Source organism: Pristiophorus japonicus, chromosome 14, assembly GCF_044704955.1.
Source record: "Pristiophorus japonicus isolate sPriJap1 chromosome 14, sPriJap1.hap1, whole genome shotgun sequence".
NCBI lineage: Eukaryota > Metazoa > Chordata > Chondrichthyes > Pristiophoridae > Pristiophorus > Pristiophorus japonicus.
In genome coordinates, this window is record NC_091990.1 from 134637691 (window position 1) to 134660896 (window position 23206).

General features: G+C 45.4%; 1 protein-coding gene across 1 annotated transcript in view; it reads right to left on the reverse strand.

The window, feature by feature from the left end:
- Positions 1-22822, reverse strand: part of lmo2 (LIM domain only 2 (rhombotin-like 1)) — a 45117-nt gene extending 22295 nt beyond the window's left edge. The window contains exon 1 of the mRNA XM_070899648.1: positions 22551-22822. Coding sequence (XP_070755749.1) covers positions 22551-22591 — 41 coding nt within the window. The 5' untranslated portion in view covers positions 22592-22822. The remainder of the gene's footprint in view (positions 1-22550) is intronic.
- Positions 22823-23206: the final 384 nt, after the last annotated feature.

Here is a 23206-nt window from a genome sequence, read left to right on the forward strand (position 1 = left end):
AAAGCCTCCTCATGTTGTAAACTTCTATGATTTATCTAAAAGTCAGCAAAGGATGTTAATTGTAATTCTGTTTAATTATTTAACTATGTTAAAAGGGATCTCAAATCACATGACACTGCAATTTTTTAAACTTCTATTTCCCAGGCAAAATCAAACCTTTGTGTTTATTATCCGGTTTTCTGTTTAAATAGCACAAAAGGAAACTGTTGAATCAATAGGTTCATTTACAAGGATACAAAAGCCTGAAGCACACGGGTGGGACCTACAATTCTCTGAGGGATTTATTGGCATCATGTTAAATTGGTCAAATTCTACTCGAGTTTCTTGGATTCTTCAGCCTAAATAAAAACATTATTAATTGTGCAATAAATTTTCATTTTCACAAAAGTGAACCAGAATTTAATCAGATCTGATTTGAATCAGTTGAGTTCGCTGTGGCCCGCAGCTCTTGTACCATTTCTGCTCAAAGGGGTATGATTTCAGTATGAGAGGCGCATGATAGAAAAAGATGTATAAATGCCACATCCTAACATCGGGAGTCACTAACCTGGACAGAGGCGGTTTCATTAATATACAAAGTTACGTTTTAAGAAAATCTGAGCTAAACTTCAGGATTTTTAAAGAACTTGCTTCTGGTTAGTTTGTGAATATTAGCCCAGAAATTGGTTTGGGCCTGCCTGCTGGTGTGCACTGGTCACAGGAAAGATCCCTCTGCTGGAATGGGTAGGCCCTAGGCCCACCTGATATTGGGCCCGGCCTTATTTACGTGAGGCGAGCGAGCTGCAGATGTCTACCGGGCATCCCAAGGCGGCTCGCCGGCAAAGAGAATTTCAATTTCAAGCCGCTATGTCATCTGGAGTGGCCCTCGGGTAGATCCTGGGTCAGGGTGGTAAGTGATCGGGGAGGGGGAAATCGATCGGGAGGAGCAGTTGGGAGAGGGGACAGGGCCAAGCGAGGGCTGGCAATGATATTCAGCACTGGGCCAGGGTACAGCAGGGATGCTCCTCATTCAGGTAAGTGTTATTTTAAAACATATCTTTTTGGTAGCGGCCTCCAGTGATCCCTTTAAGGACGGCTGGTTAGGCTATACGTTTTCCTAAATGTTCAGGGCAACCCAACTTTGCAAAGGGTCGTCAAACAGGGATTAGATCTATTTGCATGTGCCCGGTTAAAAAATTGTGGGTTCAAGCCCCACTCCAATATCTGAGCACATAATCCAGGCTGATAATTATGTGAATTACTGAGGGAGTGCTGCATTGCCAGCGGAACCATCTTTCAGATACGGTATTAAACCAATGTTCAGGCGATTGTAAAAGATTCCATGGCATCGTAGGAAGATAAGCATGGGGACCTCCCAGTGTCCAAGCCAATATTCTTCCCTCAACCAACACCAGCAAAAATAGATAAACTGGTCATTTATCTCATTTGGTGTTTGTGGGACTTTGCTGTGTGCAAATTGGCTGCTGTGTTTGCCTATAGAGAACCAGTGACTGCACTTCAAAATAGTTAATTGGCTATTACCTGCTTTCAAATGTGAATGTGGCTATATAAATGCAAGTTCTTTCTTTGAGATATTTCTGTGCGATGTGATGAGACACTGTATAAATACAAATCTTTCCTTCCTGATGGATCTTCTCTGCATCTTTTCCCCCCTGTCATTAATGAACTGTGGTGCCAGTCTAAATAACTTCTAAATTTAAAAACAAAAGTACTCCTCCTCCTTAGCTTCATTAGTTAATTGAGTGAGCAATGGAGCTTGGCACCATTTGTATTAACAACTGCAGTTACACTGCATCATCAGATTACCCACCTTACAGACTGGAATTACGTAAGGATCAGAAATGCATCACTTGTGGTATGAGTTCCTTCAAATGAGCTGCACACAGCTGTTGTTACCTAACATTTGTAACTGTCTTCAGTAAGTGCGTGTATATGTAAGATATTGCAACATCTACAGTGTCACCACTTTTTTAGCACCGCCATCTGGCTGTGTCAAGAGGTCAGATTCAGGTGCTAATTTGCTGAATTTACTGAATTAGAGGCAGCCCTGTGACACAAATGATCCAACGCTCCAGCCATTGGAGAGAGGTAATGAAACTCTCTTGGAGCTATTTTGCCTGCTGCACTAATGAAAACTTCAGCAGTAGAGATTATAAACAGCACACGCTGACAGCTTTTGATACTGGGTCGTTTCATTGAGGATCTCGCTGCCGGTGAACCAGCCTCACACCCTGATGTGCTTTTGGTATAACTGGTCGGTACAAATCAGGGAAGCTCTGCGGGCAGGCTTGACTTTGCACTCATCATCATAGGCAGTTCCTTGGAATTGAGGAAGACTTGCTTCCACTCTAAAAATCCAAGACAACAACCACAGTCCCTGTCACAGGTGGGACAGACAGTCATTGGAGGAAAGGGTAGGCGAGACTGGTTTACCACACGCTCTTTCCGCTGCCTGCGCTTGGTTTCTGCATGCTCTCGGCGATGAGACTCTAGGTGCTCAGCGCCCTCCCGGATGCACTTCCTCCACTTAGGGCGGTCTTTGGCCAGGGATTCCCAGGTGTCGGTGGGGATGTTACACTTTATCAAGGAGGCTTTGAGGGTGTCCTTGAAACATTTCCGCTGCCCACCTTAGGCTTGCTTGCCGTGCAGGAGTTCCGAGTAGAGTGCTTGCTTTGAGAGTCTCATGTCAGGCATGCGAACAATGTGGCCTACCCAGAGGAGCTGATCGAGTGTGGTCAGTGCTTCAATGCTGGGGATGTTGGCCTGGTCGAGGACGCTAATTTTGGTGCGTCTGACCTCCCAGGGGATTTGCAGGATCCTGCGGAGACATTGTTGGTGGTATTTCTCCAGTGACTTTAGGTGTCTACTGTACATGGTCCATGTCTCTGAGCCATACAGGAGGGCAAGTATTACTACAGCCCTGTAGACCATGAGCTTGGTGGCAGATTTGAGGGCCTGGTCTTTGAATACTCTTTTCCTCAGGCGGCTGAAGGCTGCACTGGCGCACCGGAGATGGTGTTGAATCTCGTCGTCAATGTCTGCCCTTGTTGATAAGAGGCTCCCGAGGTATGGGAAATGGTCCACGTTGTCCAGGGCTGCGCCGTGGATCTTGATGACTGGGGGGCAGTGCTGTGCGGCGGGGACAGGTTGGTGGAGGACCTTTGTCTTATGGATGTTTAGTGTAAGGCCCATGCTTTCGTATGCCTCAGTGAATATGTTGACTATGACCTGGAGTTCAGCCTCTGTATGTGCGCAGACGCAGGCATCGTCCGCGTACTGTAGCTCAACGACAGAGGTTGGGGTGGTCCTTGATCTGGCCTGGAGGCGACGAAGGTTGAACAGGTTACCACTGGTTCTGTAGTTTAGTTCCACTCCAGTGGGGAGCTTGTTGAGTGCGAGGTGAAGCATGGCAGCGAGGAAGATTGAGAAGAGGGTTGGTGCGATGGTGTAGCCCTGTTTGACCCCGGTCCAGACGTGGATTGGGTCTGTAATAGATCCGTTGGTAAGGATCATGGCTTGCATGTCGTGGAGCAGGCGGAAGATGGTGACGAACTTTTGGGGGCAGCCGAAACGGAGGAGGGCGCTCCATAGTCCCTCGCGGTTGTCAAAGGCCATAAGGTCAAAGGCGGCCATGAACAAGGGCTGGCGCTGTTCCCTGCATTTTTTTTGCAGCTGTTGCACTGTAAAAATCGTATCTGTTGTGCCCCGTAGAGGCTGAAATCCGCACTGTGTCTCCGGGAGGAGCTCCTCAGCCACAGGGAGAAGACGGTTGAGGAGGACTCTAGCGACGACTTTCTCAGTGGCTGATAGCAGGGAGATTCCTCTGTAGTTGCCGCAGTCGGACTTATCCCCTTTTTTAAAGATGGTCACGATCACAGCATCTCTGAGATCTCCCAGCATGCTCTCCTCCCTCTAGATGAGAGAGATGAGGTCATGCACTCGCGCCAACAGTGCCTCTCCGCCATACTTCAGTGCCTCAATGGGAATTTCATCCGCTCCCGTAGCCTTGTTGTTCTTAAGCTGTCTTATGGCTTTTTCTACCTCGTGCAGAGCTGGGGTTTTACTGAGGTGGTGGCAGGTAGCATGCTGCGGGATGGAGTCGAGAACACTCGAGTCAAATGCAGAGTTTCGGTTGAGGAGATCTTCGAAGTGCTCCTTCCAGCGGGCCCTGACTGCCTTGGTGTCCTTGATGAGTGTTTCCCCATTCTTGGCCAGCAGTGGGGTGGGGCCTTAGGTGCTTGGGCCATAGTGGCCTTGACTGCGGTGAAGAATCCTCGCACATCATGGCTATCGGCGAGCTGCTGTATCTCCTGTGCTTTCTCCATCCACCATTTGTTCTTTAGGTCCCGAGTTTTTTGTTGGAGCTCGGCCTTAAGCCATCTGTAATGCGACCTTACTGCTCCCGAGTTGGGTTGTTGTTTTAGGTTCAAAAATGCCCTGCGCTTGTGATTTATTAGCTCTTGGATCTCCTGGTCATTCTCGTCAAACCAGTCCTGGTGTTTCCTGGTTGAGTGACCAAGCGCCTCTTCGCAGGCACTGGTTATGGAGACCTGGAGGGCAGACCAAGCGCTGTGGGCATTCTGCGTCTCGGGGTCATCAAGGCACGCCAGGTTAGCTGTGAGGGGCTGATTGTATAGGGCTCTCTTAGCTGGGTCTTTGAGTGCCCCGCGTTGACTTTTTTGCATCACTGCTTCTGCTACCGTCGCCACTTTGGGGCTATGTTGATGTCAATGATCTTTCGCATTCTGCAAGCAGTAATCCTTACAAAGATTTGCGCCTGAAGTAGGCCCAAATTTGTGGGATTTAGGGTTTTAGGGAAAGAAATGCACCCCCTATTAGGGCCTATTAAGGCCAGGGGAAGTTTAAACATGGAAGGGGAGAGATTTTGGGGCGACTTTGCACTAAATGCACATACACCACACACACACACACACATACACGCAGTGGCGGTGTAGTCACATCTGTGACTTTAGATCAACTGCATATGCGCAAATCTCACCCAAGCATAGTTTTCTACTGTTGCTAATTCCGCTCCATAATATAAACAGGACAGATCAGGCACAACAGAGACTGGTACCAGCCAAGAGATCCAGTAGAAGGTAAATAATATGGCACTGCTACCTTCACAGCAGCAGAGAATCATCGGAAATGCAAATGTATTTGTAATGCTGGCCTCTATGGATCTGCCACAATCAGCATGGTCTGAAAAGATGGCATAAACCTCCGGTGGCAGTATTCATGCTACCTTTATCTGTAGGAACAAGGGGAAAGGACCTCTTGATCTCCACCTCTAGAGGCACCAGTGCTGCATCATTGAGGGGGAAAATTGTCCCCCTTCTTAAGCTCCATTACCGCCTCTATGAAGTGGTAATGGAGCGGAGAGGCCTTACCAACCGGGGGCAGATGAATGAGCCGACCCTTTCTAAATTGCCTCAGGCTGGGAGCAGCAGGAACGAGTTTCCGCTCCGCTTGTGTTACCGCCCCGTCGGGCACGTGCCGACCCCCCTTCCGACTGGTGGCGACCCCTTTCAGCCCCGAGAGAGAAATTGCCCCGCGGGAGTGGCGACGCGGGTTGGTGCCACTGACAGCTTTCCTCGGCAGGAAGCTGTGTGTGGCTGGGTGGTGCGTCCACCCTTAAAAGGGGAAAGCGTGCTGCCGTGGTCGCTATCTTATTTTAATTGTCCGCCGACTGCCAGGCGGGCTCGACAATTATGGCCACGGGTTCAGTCGGTCCACCAACAGACAGCCTGGCAAACCCCTCTTGGATACCGGGCCACTTGCCCGGTCGAAGCCCTCCCTGGTGGCCCAGTGGGCCTAACTAAACCCCATGCAGCATTCGCAGCGGCCCTCCCCTTTAACTGAAGGGGAGGAATGTTGTGACTTGTCAGCACGACGCAGCATGTCCCCAGCATCGAAGCATTGACCACGCTCGACCTGCTCCGGTGGACAGGCCACATTGTCCGCATGCCCGATGCTAGCCTCCCGAAACAAGCACTCTACTCCGAGCTCCGTCACGGCAAGTAAGCCCCAGGAGGCAGAGAAAACACTTCAAGGACACCCTCAAAGCCTCCTTGAAAAAATGCAACATCCCCACTGACTCTTGGGAATCCTTGGCCCAAGACCACTCAAAGTGGAGGAGGAGCTTCCGAGTCTCTTCGCCGGGAGCACAAGTACAAAAAGCGGAAGGAGCGTACGACAAATCAAGCACCCCGTCCCGCCAACCACCTCTGCCCCACCTGTGACAGACTGTAGATCCCCCATTGGTGTGGAAGCAAGTCATCCTCGACTCCAGGGGACTACCTAAGAAGAATTTGCCTTAATAATAGACTCTAATGCAGCCTGGAGGCAAGAAGATGCAACAGAGGTCACCTTTATGTTACTGCAGCACTGTCAATTCCTAACATGTGGGTCTAATGCAGCCAATGAAACTGAAGTTTAAATTTCTAGCTGAAGGCGCTCGAAACCCATTTTGTTCCTGGATCTCTTAAAGAGCTTCATATACTGCTGCCTCCCAAAAATTCACTTCAAAATGTAAGCTTATATTGACTGGAACTTAGATGAATGAGAGGGAATCTCACAGAAACATATAAAATTCTGAAGGAACTGGACAGGTTAGATGAAGGAAGAATGTTCCTGATGTTGGGGAAGTCCAGAACCAGGGGTCACAGTCTAAGGATAAGGGGTAAGCCAATCAGGACCGAGATGAGGAGAAACTTCTTCACTCAGAGAATTGTTAACCTGTGGAATTCTCTACCACAGAAAGTTGTTGAGGCCAGTTTGTTAGATATATTCAAAAGGGAATTAGATGTGGCCCTTACGGCTAAAAGGGATCGGGGGTATGGAGAGAAAGCAGGAATGGGGTACTGAAGTTGCATGATCAGCCATGATCATATTGAATTGCGGTGCAGGCTTGAAGGGCCGAATGGCCTACTCCTGCACCTATTTTCTATGTTTCTATGAATCGGTGTGCTTGCATTGCGGTGTAAAATTGCATTCTGGCACAGCATTACACAGTAATGCCAACAAAGCGCCCCGCTGGAGTGGAGCTAATCTACAGGACGAATGGAAAATTGTTCAACCTCCATCGCCGCCAATCGAGCACCAAGGTTGTCCCAACCTCTGTCATTGAATTACAGTATGCAGACGACGCTTGCGTTTGTACATACTCAGAGGCCGAAATCCAAACCATCATTGACACCTTCACGGAAGTGTATGAGAGTCTGGGTCTTACATTAAACATCCGTAAGACAAAGGTTTGTGGTACTCCTCCAGTGCTTTGAGGTGTCTACTGTACATTGTCCATGTCTCTGAAGCATAAAGGAGGACGGGAATCACTACTGCTCTGTAGACCATGAACTTGGGGCCGGGTTTGCGATTTTGGCCTTCAAGCACTCTTTTCCTCAGGTGACTGCAGGCTGCACTGACACACTGAAGGCGGTGTTGGGTTTTGTTATCGATGTCTACTGACGGGAGGCTCCCAAGGTATGGAAAGTGGTCCACACTGTCCAAGATCTTGTCGTGGATCTTGATGATCGGAGGGCTGGGGCACTGTGTGGCAGGGGCAGGTTGGTAGAGAACCTTGTCATGCGGATGTTTAATGTAAGGCCCAGTCTCTCATATGCTTCAATGAAGGTGTCAACGATAGTTTGGAGTTCGACGTTTGAGTGTGCGCAAACGCAAGCGTCTTCTGCATACGGTAATTGAATGACAGAGGCTGGGACAACCTTGGTGCTCGACTGGAGATGACGGAGGTTGAACAATTTCCTGTTCGTCCTCTCGATTGGCTCCACTCCAGCAGGGAGCTTGTTAGAGGTCCAGAAGTCACGACACATTCACTATTCACTTCATACCCAATAAACCTGTTAATAATCCATGACCCACACACAATGCCCCATCTATGGCACAGAGGATAGGTGGGGGGTAAAGTCATGCACTTGTGCTGGGGTAAGGGACTTCGGCTGGAACTTAGTGGCTTTTGCTGAGTTATTGGAGATCTCTCTGCCTTCTGAAGTCAGAATGGGTCGAATTACAAATTGCAAAGTCAGTCAGAACTTGGGCTGGGCTGCACCAGTTACACATTCCAGAGAAACTTCAGGATATGGCTTATCCTCCAAGGGGACCAATCAGCAATGTGTCATGTGATAATACAGAGCCAGACACGGAGGCCATTTTATTAGTACAAATAAACGCATGCTTAATTTTTCCACCTGCTGCGGCGGAGTTCCACAGGTGCCAGATCCCCCATCATCCAAGAGGCCATTCATGTTTGAGCCTTAATGGTGAATTGCAGCAGCTTATTTCAATTGTGGCGGTTATCACAGCCAACCCAGGTTGCAGTCCGACCGAGTCATACTCCGCTTTCCTCTCAAATTCACAGATCCACTCCTCAGGTGGTTATCTAACTTTAAAATGAAAGACACAATATTTTGAGCCCTCTTTGCTGGATATGCACATGGTGAATCAAGTGGAATGTGCTGACTTCCAAGCCCAAATTGTTGATATGCACTCCCATTACATGCTGTTGTGTACCAGTAATGCTCATTTGTAAAAGCTTCCTTCCCCATGTTGTATCTAGTTATCAGTATGGATCCAGCAGCCTGAGGGGGAAGATTTTTTTATCAGTAAGCAGCTCAAGGGCACTTCCAGTGCCCATCAAGATATTCACTGTTGTAGTAGCTGTTGAAGCCATAAAACCAGAGGTTTACAGAGCAGAAATGGACATTTGGTCCATCGTGTCTGTGTCGACCTTTTGCTAGAGCAATCCAAAAGTAATCCCACTGCCTCACTCTCTCGCCGTAGCCCTGCACCTTTCTCTATTTCAAGTGTTTATTCACTTTTCCCTTGGTCGGAGGCAGGAGTTCGGGAGGCGAGCGGCCTACTAGATGCCAGTCAGTGAGCAGCGGGAGTTTGTGGTCAGAGGCGGGAGTTCGGGAGGCGAGCGGCCTACTAGACGCCCGTCAGTGAGCAGCAGGAGTTTGTGGTCAGAGGCGGGAGTTCGGGAGGCCGGGAGGCGAGCGGCCTACAAGAGGCCCGTCAGTGAGCAGCGGGAGTTCGTGGTCGGAGGCGGGAATTCGGGAAGCGAGCGGCCTGCAAGAGGCCAGTTGGTGCAGCTGCAGCAGAGAGGCAAAAAAGTAGAAAGAAATCGAAAGGTGACATCACAGCCAAGGGGGTAAGTGATTGGTAATAATTTTTCTTTTTCTTTTCTTTATCAGTAAGTAACCTTTAGCATTGTTGTTGCCAAATTAAGTTAATCTCAGGGTTAAGTCATGGCTGGACAGCTCGGACACGTGTTATGCTCCTCCTGTACTATGTGGGAAGTTCAACCGCCTGCAGCTTCTGACGGACCGCATTGCGGTCATCCCCCTGCAAAACAGATACACCGCTTTGGGTACTGTTGGGAGGGGGAATGACTCATCAGGGGAGGGCAGCAGCAGCCAAGTTCATGGGTGGCTCTGCTGCAAAGGAGGGTAGGAAAAAGAGTGGGAGAGCTATCGTGATAGGGGATCGAATTGTAAGGGGAATAGATACACGTTCCTGCGGCCGCAACCGAGACTCCAGGATGGTATGTTGCCTCCCTGGTGCAAAGGTCAAGGATGTCTTGGAGCAGATGCAGGGCATTCTGAAAAGGGAGGGTGAACAGCCAGTTGTCGTGGTGCATATAGGTACCAACGATATAGGTGAAAAACGGGATGAGGTCCGACAAGACGAATTTAGGGAGCTAGGAGCTAAATTAAAAAGTAAGACCTCAAAAGTAGTAATCTCAGGATTGCTACCAGTGCCACATGCTAGTCAGAGTAGGAATCGCAGGATAGCTCAGATGAAGACGTGGCTTGAGGAGTGGTGCAGAAGGGAGGGATTCAAATTCCTGGGACATTGGAACCGGTTCTGGGGGAGGTGGGACCTGTACAAACCGGACGGTCTGCACCTGGGCAGGACTGGAACCAATGCCCTAGGGGAGTGTTTGCCAGTGCTGTTGGGGAAGAGTTAAACTAATATGGCAGGGGGATGGGAACCTATGCAGGGTGACAGAGGGAAGTAGAATCGGGGCAGAAGCAAAAGATAGAAAGAAGAAAAGTAAAAGTGGAGGGCAGAGAAACCTAAGCCAAGAAGCAAAAAGGGCCACATTACAGCAAAATTCTAAAGGGCAAAGTGTGTTGAAAAGACAAGCCTGAAGGCTCTGTGCCTCAATGCGAGGAGTATTCGGAATAAGGTGGACGAATTAACTACGCAGATAGCAGTTGACGGATATGATGTAATTGGCATCACGGAGACATGGCTCCAGGGTGACCAAGGCTGGGAACTCAACATCCAGGGGTATTCAACATTTAGGAAGGATAGACAGAAAGGAAAAGGAGGCAGGGTGGCATTGCTGGTTAAAGAGGAAATTAATGCAACTGTAAGAAAGGACATTAGTTTGGATGATGTGGAATCGGTATGGGTGGAGCTACGGAATACCAAGGGGCAGAAAACGCTAATGGGAGTTGTGTACAGACCACCAAACAGTAGTAGTAAGGTTGGGGACAGCATCAAACAAGAAATTAGGGATGCATGCAATAAAGGTACAGCAGTTATCATGGGTGGCTTTAATCTACATATTGATTGGGCTAACCAAACTGGTAGCAATGCGGTGGAGGAGGATTTCCTGGAGTGTATTAGGGATGGTTTTCTAGACCAATATGTCGAGGAACCAACTTTACGGCTAAGGGGATCAAGGGATATGGAAAGAAAGCAGGAAAGGGGTACTGAGGTGAATGATCAGCCATGAACTTATTGAATGGTGGTGCAGGCTCGAAGGGCCGAATGGCCTACTCCTGCACCTATTTTCTATGTTTCTATGTTTCTAAAAGGTGCAACGGTCTCTGCCTCAACCATTTCCTGTGGGAAATGTAAGGATATTTCTCCTAACAACTTCTGCTCAGTGACAATTTTAAGTTGATGACTCCTCATCACTGACTCCCCAAACAGAGATAGATCTTTCCCTATTAAATCGTTTCATAATTTTAAAAACTTCTATTAAAAAAGAAAGACTTGGATTTATATAGAAACATAGAAAATAGGTGCAGGAGTAGACCATTCAGCCCTTCGAGCCTGCACCACCATTCAATAAGATCATGGCTGATCATTCCCTCAGTACCCTTTTCCTGCTTTCTCTCCACACCCTTTGATCCCTTTAGCCGTAAGGGCCATATCTAACTCCCTCTTGAATATATCCAATGAACTGGCATCAACAACTCTCTGCGGCAGGGAATTCCACAGGTTAACAACTCTCTGAGTGAAGATGTTTCTCCTCATCTCAGTTCTAAATGGCCTACCCCTTAACCTAAGACTGTGTCCCCTGCTTCTGGACATCCCCATCAAGGGGAACATTCTTCCCGCATCTAACCTGTCCAGTCCCGTCAGAATCTTTTACGTTTCTATGAGATCCCCTCTCATCCTTCTAAACTCCAGTTTATAAAGGCCCAGTTCATCCAATCTCTGCTCATATGTCAGTCCCGTCATCCCGGGAATCAGTCTGGTGAACCTTCGCTGCACTCCCTCAATAGCAAGAACGTTCTTCCTCAGATTAGGAGACCAAAACTGAACACAATATTCCAGGTGAGGCCTCACCAAGGCCCTGTACAACTGCAGTAAGACCTCCCTGCTCCTATACTCAAATCCCCTAACTATGAAGGCCAACATACCATTTGCCTTCTTCACCGCCTGCTGCACCTGTATGCCAACTTTCCATGACTGATGAACTATGACACCTCAGGTCTCGTTGCACCTCCCCCTTTCCTAATCTGCCACCATTCAGATAATATTCTGCCTTCGTGTTTTTGCCTCCAAAGTGGATAACCTCACATTTATCCACATTATACCGCATCTGCCATGCATTTGCCCACTCACCTAACCTGTCCAAGTCACCCTGCAGCCTTTTAGCATCCTCCTCACAGCTCACAACGCCACCCAGTTTAGTGTCATCTGCAAACTTGGAGATATTACACTCAATTCCTTCATCTAAATCATTAATGTATAATGTAAAGAGCTGGGGTCCCAGCACTGAGCCCTGCGGCACTCCACTAGTCACTGCCTGCCATTCTGAAAAGGACCTGTTTATCCCGACTCTCGCTTCCTGTCTGCCAACCAGTTCTCTATCCACGTCAGTACATTACCCCCAATACCATGCGCTTTGATTTTGCACACCAATCTCTTGTATGGGACCTTGTCAAAAGCCTTTTGAAAGTCCAAATACACCACATCCACTGGTTCTCCCTTGTCTACTCTGCTAGTTACATCCTCAAAAAATTCCAGAAGATTTGTCAAGCATGATTTCCCCTTCATAAATCCATGCTGACTTGGACCGATCCTGTCACTGCTTTCCAAATGCGCTGCGACTTCACCTTTAATAATTGATTCCAACATTTTCCCCACTACTGATGTCAGGCTAACCTGTCTATAATTACCCACTTTCTCTCTCCCTCCTTTTTTAAAAAGTAGTGTTACCTTAGTTCTGCTCCAGTCCATAGGAATTGATCCAGAGTCGATAGCCTGTTGGAAAATGATTACCAATGCATCCACTATTTCTAGGGCCACTTCCTTAAGTACTCTGGGATGCAGACTATCAGTCCCCGTGGATTTATTGGCCTTCAATTTCCCACCTAATAAGGATATCCTTCAGTTCCTTCTTCTCACGAGACTCTCGTACTACCGGAAGGTTATTTGTGTCTTCCTTCATGAAGACAGAACCAAAGTATTTGTTCAGTTGGTCTGCCATTTCTTTGTTCCCCATTATAAATTCACCTGAATCCGACTGCAAGGGACCGACGTTTGTCTTCACTAATCTTTTTCTCTTCATATATCTATAGAAGCTTTTGCAGTCAGTTTTTATGTTCCCGGCAAGCTTCTTCTCATACCTCTATTTTCCCCCTCTTAATTATACCCTTTGTCCTCCTCTGTTGATTTCTAAATTTCTCCCAGTCCTCAGGTTTACTGCTTTTTCTGGTCAATTTATATGCCTCTTCCTTGGATTTAACACTATCCTTAATTTCCCTCGTTAGCCATCGTTGAGCCACCTTCCCCGTTTTATTTTTACTCCAGACAGGGATGTACAATTGCTGAAGTTCATCCATGTGATCTTTAAATGTTTGTCATTGCCTATCCACTGTCAACCCTTTAAGTACCATTTGCCAGTCTACTCTAGTCAATTCACGCCTCAAACCATCGAAGTTACCTTTCCTTAAGTTCAGGACCTGAGTTTCTGAATTAACTTGTGTCACGCTCCATCTTGATAAAGAATTCTAGCATGTTATGGTCACTCTTCCCCGAGGGGTTTCGCACAAGATTGCTAATTAGTTCTTTCTCATTACACATCACCCAGTCCAGAATGGCCAGCTTTCGAGTTGGTTCATAAGAACATAAGAATTAGGAACATAAGAACTAGCCCCTCGAGCCTGCTCCGGCACTCAACAAGATCATGGCTGATCTGGCCGTGGACTCAGCTCCAATTACCCGCCCGCTCCCCATAACCCTTAATTCCCTTATTGGTTAAAAATCTATCTATCTGTGATTTGAATACATTCATTGAGCTTGCCTCAACTGCTTCCCTGGGCAGAGAATTCCACAGATTCACAACCCTCTGGGAGAAGAAATTCCTTCTCAACTCGGTTTTAAATTGGCTCCCCCGTATTTTGAGGCTGTGCCCCCTAGTTCTAGTCTTCCCGACCAGTGGAAACAACCTCTCTGCCTCTATATTGTCTATCCTTTTCATTATTTTAATTGTTTCTATAAGATCACCCCTCATCCTTCTGAACTCCAACAAGTAAAGACCCAGTCTACTCAATCTATCATCATAAGGTAACCCCCTCATCTCCGGAATCAGCCTAGTGAATCGTCTCTGTACCCCCTCCAAAGCTAGTATATCCTTCCTTAAGTAAGGTGACCAAAACTGCACGCAGTACTCCACGTGCGGCCTCACCAATACCCTGTACAGTTGCAGCAGGATCTCCCTGCTTTTGTACTCCATCCCTCTCACAATGAAGGCCAACATTCCAATCGCCTTCCTGATTACCTGCTGCACCTGCAAACTAACTTTTTCATGCACAAGGATCCCCAGGTCCCTCTGCACCGCAGCATGTTGTAATTTCTCCCCATTCAAATAATATTCCCTTTTACTGTTTTTTTTCCCCAAGGTGGATGACCTCACATTTTCCGACATTGTATTCCATCTGCAAAACCTTAGCCCATTCGCTTAACCTATCTAAATCTCTTTGCAGCATCTGTGTCCTCTACACAGCCCGCTTTCCCACTAATCTTTGTGTCATCTGCAAATTTTGTTACACTACACTCTGTCCCCTCTTCCAGGTCATCTATGCATATTGTAAACAGTTGTGGTCCCAGCAGCGATCTCTGTGGCACACTACTAACTACCAATTTCCAACCCGAAAAGGACCCATTTATCCCGACTCTCTGCTTTCTGTTAGCCAGACAATTCTCGATCCATGCTAATACATTTCCTCTGACTCCGCGTACCTTTATCTTCTGCAGTAACCTTTTGTGTGGCACCTTATCGAATGCCTTTTGGAAATCTAAATACACCACATCCATCGGTACACCTCTATCCACCATGCTCGTTATATCCTCAAAGAATTCCAGTAAATTAGTTCAACATGATTTCCCCTTCATGAATCCATGTTGCGTCTGCTTGATTGCACTATTCCTATCTAGATGTCCTGCTATTTCTTCCTTAATGATAGCTTCAAGCATTTTCCCCACTATAGATGTTAAATTAACCGGCCTATAGTTACCTGCCTTTTGTCTGCCCCCTTTTTTTTTTTTTAAACAGAGGCGTTACATTAGCTGCTTTCCAATCCGATGGTACCTTCCCAGAGTCCAGAGAATTTTGGTAGATTATAATGAATGCATCTGCTATAACTTCCGCCATCTCTTTTCATACCCTGGGATGCATTTCATCAGGACCAGGGGACTTGTCTACCTTGAGTCCCATTGGCCTGTCCAGCACTACCCCCCTAGTGATAGTGATTATCTCAAGGTCCTCCCTTCCCACATTCCCGTGACCAGCAATTTTTGGTATGGTTTTTGTGTCTTCCACGGTGAAGACCGAAGCAAAATAATTGTTTAAGGTCTCAGCCATTTCCACGTTTCCCATTATTAAATCCCCCTTCTCATCTTCTAAGGGACCAACATTTACTTTAGTCACTCTTTTCCGTTTTATACATCGGTAAAAGCTTTTACTATCTGTTTTTATGTTTTGCGCAAGTTTACTTTCGTAATCTATCTTTCCTTTCTTTATTGCTTTCTTAGTCATTCTTTGCTGTCATTTAAAATTTTCCCAATCTTCTAGTTTCCCACTAACCTTGGCCACCTTATACGCATTGGTTTTTAATTTGATACTCTCCTTTATTTCCTTGGTTATCCACGGTTAGTTATCCCTTCTCTTACCGCTCTTCTTTTTCACTGGAATATATTTTTGTTGAGCACTATGAAAGAGCTGCTTAAAAGTCCTCCACTGTTTCTCAATTGTGCCACCGTTTAGTCTGTGTTCCCAGTCTACTTTAGCCAACTCTGCCCTCATCCCACTGTAGTCCCCTTTGTTTAAGCATAGTACACTCGTTTGAGACACTACTTCCTCACCCTCAATCTGTATTACAAATTCAACCATACTGTGATCACTCATTCCGAGAGGATCTTTTACTAGGAGATCGTTTATTATTCCTGTCTCATTACACAGGACCAGATCTAAGATAGCTTGGTCCCTTTTAGGTTCTGTAACATACTGTTCTAAGAAACAATCCCGGATGCATTCTATGAATTCCTCCTCAAGGCTACCCCGTGTGATTTGATTTGACCAATCGATATGTAGGTTAAAATCCCCCATGATTACTGCCGTTCCTTTTTCACATGCCTCGATTATTCCCTTGATTATTGTCCGCCCCACCGTGAAGTTATTATTTGGGGGCCTATAAACTACACCCACCAGTGACTTTTTCCCCTTACTATCTCTAATCTCCACCCACAATGGTTCAACATTTTGTTCATTTAGAGCCAATATCGTCTCTCACAAATGCCCTGATATCATCCTTTATAAACAGAGCTACCCCACCTCCTTTCCCTTCTTGTCTATCTTTCCAAATTGTCAGATACCCCTGTATGTTTAATTCCCAGTCTTGGACACCCTGCAACCACGTTTCTGTAATGGCCACCAAATCATAGCCATTTGTAATGATTTGTGCCGTCAACTCATTTACTTTGTTTCGAATGCGGCGTGCGTTTAGGTATAGTTTTTAAACCATGATTTTTAGTTTTGACCCCTCCTGCAGCCCCTTTATATTCATACATATTGTCCCTTCCTATCACCTTGTGGTTTACACTTACCCCAGTGCTACTCTGCTCTGTTGCCTCCTGCCGTTTGCATCCTTTCTTGGGGTTCTATACATCTGAGCTCTCATCCACTCTAACTAGCTCAGAGCCCGTTCCTGGGTTCCCATCCCCCTGCCAAGCTAGTTTAAAGCCCTCCCAACCGCACTATCAAAACCACCCGCGAGAACATATGTCGAGGTTCCTCGACATATTGATCTAGAAAACCATCCCTAATACACTCCAGGAAATCCTCCTCCACCGCATTGCTACCAGTTTGGTTAGCCCAATCAATATGTAGATTAAAGTCACCCATGATAACTGCTGTACCTTTATTGCATGCATCCCTAATTTCTTGTTTGATGCTGTCCCCAACCTCACTACTACTGTTGGTGGTCTGTACACAACTCCCACTAGCGTTTTCTGCCCTTTGGTATTCCGTAGTTCCACCCATACAGATTCCACATCATCCAAGCTAATGTCCTTCCTTACTATTGCATTAATTTCCTCTTTAACCAGCAACGCCAACCCACCTCCTTTTCCTTTCTGTCTATCCTTCCTAAATGTTGAATCCCTCTCGATGTTGAGTTCCCAGCCTTGGTCACCCTGGAGCCATGTCTCCGTGATGCCAATTACATCATATCCGTTAACTGCTATCTGCGCAGTTAATTCATCCACTTTATTCCGAATACCCCTCGCGTTGAGGCACAGAGCCTTCAGGCTTGTCTTTTTAACACCCTTTGCCCCTTTAGGATTTTGCTGTAATGTGGCCCTTTTGGCTTTTTGCCTCGTGATTCTCTGCCCTCCAAATTTACTTTTCTTCTTTCTATCTTTTGCTTCTGTCCCGATTCTACTTCCCTCTGTCTCCCTGCATAGGTTCCCATCCTCCTGCCATATTAGTTTAACACCTCCCCAACAGCACTTGCAAACACTCCCCCTCGGACATTGGCTCCGGTCCTGCCCAGGTGCAGACCGTTCAGTTTGTACTGGTCCCACCTTCCCCAGAACCAGTTCCAATGTCCCAGGAATTTGAATCCCTCCCTTCTGCACCACTCCTCAAGCCACGTATTCATCTGAGCTATCCTGCGATTCCTACTCTGACTAGCACATGGCACTGGTAGCAATCCTGAGATTACTACTTTTGAGGTTCTACTTTTTAAATTTAGCTGCCATTTACAACCGTCAGATGTCTCAAAGCACTTTACAGCCAATGAAGTACTTTTGGAGTGTAATTACTGTTGTAGTGTGGGAAATGCAGCAGTCAATTTGCAAACAGCAAGCTCTGACAAAGAGCAATGTGATAATGATCAGTTAATCTCTTTTTGTTACGTTGATTGAGGGATAAATATTGGCCAGAATACCGGAGATAACTTCCCTATTCTTCTTCGAAATAGTGCCATGGGATCTTTTACATCCACCTGGGAGCAGATGGAGCCTCGGTTTAACGTCTCATCCGAAAAATGGCACCTCCAACAGTGCAGCACTCCCTCAGCACTGCACTGGAATGTCAGCCTAGATTTATGTGCTCAGGTCCCTGGAGTGAGACTCGAACCCACAGTCTTCTGACTCAGAGGGAAGTGTGCTACCCACTGAGCCAAGGTTGACACTCCTCTTCGGTGTCCCGACTCCAGTAGAAATAGACCTGGTATCTCAGGTCTCTTCTCATATCCATAGAAATATTAGAAACAGGATTAGGCCATTCAGCCCCTCAAGCCTGCTCCACCATTCAATTAGCTCATGGCTAATCTGCGCCACAATTCCAGTTACCCATCTTGCTACATATTCCTTGCCGAACAGAAATTTCTGTAGCTTAGTCTTGAAAGCTCCAATTGTCCTTGAATTCTCAGCCTTTTAGGGAGAGAGTTCCAACTTTCAACTACCCTTTGTGTTAAAAAGTGCTTCCTAATTTTGCTCCTAACTAGCCTAGCTCCCAGTTTAAGATGTCTTTGAACCCCCTCGCCCCCACCAGAGGAAATTTCTCCATATATCCTTAAAAAATTTTAAACACCTCGATCAGATCACTCCTCAATTTTTTATACTCAAGGGAATATAAGCCAAGTTTATGCAACCTGTCCTCATAATTTAACCGTCTAAACCCCAGTATCTTAACTATAGTTTCTCATTCCTGATATCCTCCTCGTGAAGCTATGCTATACACCCTTAATGGCTTTAATAACCTTTCTATAATAGGGCATCTAAACAACTGTTCTCTGTATTCTAATTTATCACCTCTTTAATCTTGTACTGTAAACTAGCATGAGTGCTGCCTCAGTTCAAGGCCACCCAGGGGTAAAGATGGAGCAGTTAAACATGAGCACGATTTGGCTGCTCTGCAATTACGATCTTGGCACCACATTTACACTGACTGATCAAACTGCGACAATACCAACATTCACTGAGGATGTACAACTATAGTGCCCAAGTACTTGAATCTCCTTTTCCACATCACCGTTTCTCGTTTTGCAGAGGTCTTATCTGTACACATATTTTCCATGGCTTTGCAAACAAAAGGGAAACTAGGTGTGGTATCCACCCTGAATTCAGTTAGCCAGGACCACTCCCTGCAGTTATTAACTTCCTAGCTTGCACCAACGCAGAGCATAAAAGTTGAAGCCTGTCCAAAAATATGTCGCAATTATCTGAAAGTACTACAACTGAAACGCAAAGGGATGAAATGAAGGCCAAGGACTAATTACCTATGTGAAACCAATACATTCCTCACCAGTCTAACCAATTGTATGCTAAAATCAGAAAGCCTATAACTCTAGAGTGCTGCATACTTATCATAGGACAACTGCAAAATATCTGCAAATTGCACACACAGATTTAACAGAGAAAAATGGCCCACTACAATTAACCTCTGTGGTAACACTCTTGCCTCTAGAGTCAGAAGATTGTAGGTTCAAGCTCCACTCCAGAGACTTGTGCACACAATCTGAGCTGACACTGCAATGCAGTACAGAGGAAGTGCTGCACTGTTATAGTGTTATAGAGGTACTGTCTTTTGGATGCGACATCTGCCCTCTTGGGTGGATGTAAAAGATCCCATGGCACTATTCAGTGATGACCAGGGGAGTTCCTTTGGTGTCCTGGCCAACATTTAGCCCTCAACCAATGCCCCTGAAACAGATTATGTGGTCTTCATTGTGGGACCTTATTGTGTAATTTGGAGGCCATGTTTCCCTACATTGTAAGTGAATACAATTCAAAATAACTCCATTGGCTGTGAAGCACTTTGAGACATCCTGAGGATGTGAAGTTTTTTCTTTCTACGGAATGGAATTTTTAAATGTATAGATTTGCTATTTCCGATCAGACTCGTAAAACTTTTTATAGCTTTTTGACAATGCTGCCCATGATGTGGATGCAGAGAGGATATTGCCACTCATAGGGGAAACTAAAACTAGGGGACATAATCTCAGAATAAGTGGACACCCATTTAAAACTGAGATGAGGAAGGATTTCTTCTCTCAGAGCGTTGTAAATCCACGGAATTCTCTGCCCCAGAGAGCTGTGGAGGCTGGGTCATTGAATATATTTAAGTAGGAGATACAGTTTTTTGAGTGATAAGGGAATAAAGGGTTATGGGGAGCGGGCAGGACATGGAGCTGAGTCCATGATCAGATCAGCCATGATCTTATTAAATGGCGGAACAGGCTCGAGGTGCCAAATGGCCTATTCCTGCTTCTATTTCTTATCTTATATACCCATTGAAAGATGCCAGTCTGTTCTGACTCGTGAGAAACTAGCTTTTCTGTTTCATTACAGTATTGGTTTAAAATAAGCTAGCATTATCTGGCATTTTGGGTGGAATTGCCACCCTTATTTTGACATCTGTTTGCAGTGGAGGATAAAATTATAGCAAATCTTCCAAAATTGGTGTCTTGTGTTATAATAATTTTTTTTTAAAGCTATATGCAAATACACATATGCTAGGGGATCAGTCATGGCGTTACTTGTGAGATTATTTTAGTAGGATGGGAGCATTATACCATGTAACACACAATGGGGGTGAAATGGAACATGGGACGCAAAACAGGTGGTATCGCATCGGTCCAATGTTCCCTTTCAAGTTTTTGCACATTGTGCGGTTTCTTCCATGTAAAAGCCAGTAAGCGGCCTGCACGGAACCTCCAGACCGCTGCATGGCCGCCTGCTATATGCTCTACCCGACATTCAGTTCCATTTACCACAGTAGAACTGAATATCGGACGTGTGGTATAAAGGTCAGCAAATCGACTGCCTGTTTTGCGCCCCTGCCCAAGCACAGTTTCATCCCCAATGATTTATTCTGCTGCTAAAGTGCAACTATGTGTAACTTAATGTGTCTCTTTAAGGCCACAGGGTGTAACTGCAGTGAATTCCTGAGTCATTTAGAAACCAATTTTTCTTTGGCAAATCAACCAGATCACTTTTCTTACCTTAAAAAACACCTTTTTGAAATATGGCTCCTAAAATCAGTTAGAAGATAATTTCTTTTGGTGGGGAAGTTTCCTGTGCTATGAAAAGAGTAATCTTTCTTTCTCTTTTTAAAAAAAAACACATTTTTTAAGGGTAATGCATCAAATTGCATTTGTATAGCACCTTTCACATCCTCAGAATATATCAAGCACTTTCACAGTTAATGATTTACGGTTATGATGTCAGAAAATGCAGCAGCTAATTCCCACAAACAGCAATGAATGAGATAAATGACCAAATAATCTGCTTTGGCAATGTTGGCTGAGGGAGAAATTTTGGCCAGAACTCTCCAGCTTTTCTGCAAGTCATGACACGGAATATTTTACATCAACCTGAGCAGGCCAATGGACCTTGGTTTAATTTTGCATCGAAAAGACGGCTCTGATGATGCAGTAGTCTGTCGTTACTGTACTGAAGCGCCAGCCTAGATTTTGTGCTCAAGTCCTGTAGTGGGGCCTGGACCCACAAATTTCTGATTCAGAGATGAGAGTACTACCAATGAGCCAGGCTTGCATTAAACACTTGAACTGGTGGAGGTGTCTGAAAAATGTTGATATAGTAATCGGTCTCCACTGGGATTGGTAATGGTAAATTGAATGATATAGGAGTGTTAAACTAAGCAGTGCACTATGTTGATACTAAGATGCAACAGTGTCCACTTAAGGCTACAAAGTCTAATTATTAAGTAAACAGAGCCCAAGGCCATTCTAAGTTTAATTGCTGCTGATTGGAAAGCACTTGCCAGTTTGAGCCTCAGCTCAGAAGCATACAGCATTTTATTTGTTTTACATCTATAATACAATGTGATGTTTTCATATGTTGATATACTGTTTTAATATATTAAAAAATTATATAAACTCTGCTGCTTTAAAAGTGGTTTAATGCTCACTTTTTCAATGCATTTCAGCAATTTGCCTAATCATGATCATCCTGTAAAATGTTACACAGTTTAAAACTAAAAAAAAATGGCTCTAGGTTTAATCCAATTGCAGCTATCTGAAGGGGAAGTTCAGCTTAAAATGTTTAGAGATCACGTCATGAGAAGTCCCCAGAGATACAGTGGCTTCAAAATATTAATATTTAGGTCATGGGTCCAGTTGATAACAAAAATGTTTATCAGATAAGCATGAGATCAGATGCAGCTATGGACTGGTGGGATCTAACTAGTGCAGAATTCCGCTCCACCCTCCTTCCTTCTTCAGCAGTGGTTTTTAAAACCTATTTTTATATAAGAATTAAATGAATAGGAATAGTCCCACAACGCCATGCTATATATAAAAAGGACTGGAAGTTGCTGCAGCTGCTCAGATCAAATAAATCCTCAAGAGTAACATGCACAATAAATCAAAACTGAAAATTATACATGTGCTGGCTTAATTTAAAAGAGAATTGCCTGTCGCAGATTCACACATAGTTATGAAGCAATGAAATGAAAATAAATGCATTTCACAAAATATTACCATCAACCCCCCGCCCCCCAAGCGGTTCCAATCTGGGGTTTTCATGTTAGCCCATTATACTGTCTTGAAGAAATCAAGATAATCTCCAGATGATTTGCAATGACATTTTCAGATGGGGTCTGCCCATCTGGTTTGACGGTGTGGGAGACTGGTGCAGAAACCCATGTTCGACGAAATGTCTTAAATCCCCTTGATGCGTTTGGCTGACTGCAGCGCAATCTCGACACCTTCACCCCGGGTTACAACTGAAATGTAAGCGAGCCGGCAGCTACTTACTCCGCATTTTCCAGCGATTTCCTCTCGATTGCTGCTGACATTTGCTCGGGCAGCGGGTCGGGTCCGGGTCCGGGGCGCTGACTGTCTGACTGACTGATGGTTCACACACACAGCAACTCTGCAAGGCCCCGAAGCTGCCGCTGGCTTTTTTTTTTATATATTGCGCTCAGCCCCAGATCACACGTTTCCTTTTCCTCATCACGACTCGGACAATGCGCGGAAATTCGTGTTAAAGCCGCAGCTTTGAAGCGTCGCCAGGGGACCACTTCCGACAAAACACTCATCACTTTTAAAGAGGCAGTGCCCCGCTATTGTTAAAGGCACAGCACACACGATTCGGAGACATAACTGCAGCATTACAATTACTGACTAGTTTGTAAATTGTCCTACACCCAACTTTTGCATAAAATATGCATAAGTATGGCAGCACATGCTCCATTCACAGTAAGTAAAAGCATATATAATAGAACAGATTTTATGGTATAGATAATTTAGAATCATTTTTTTATGTTGAAGTTCGTTTAATTTAAAATGGTAAAATACTGCACTTCTATAATTTAAAATGGTAAAATACTGAATATGATTTTCCTACCAAAATATCCATCTAAACACAAGAAAAATAATTATTTTAAGGTCCAAATGATTAAATGATGAAT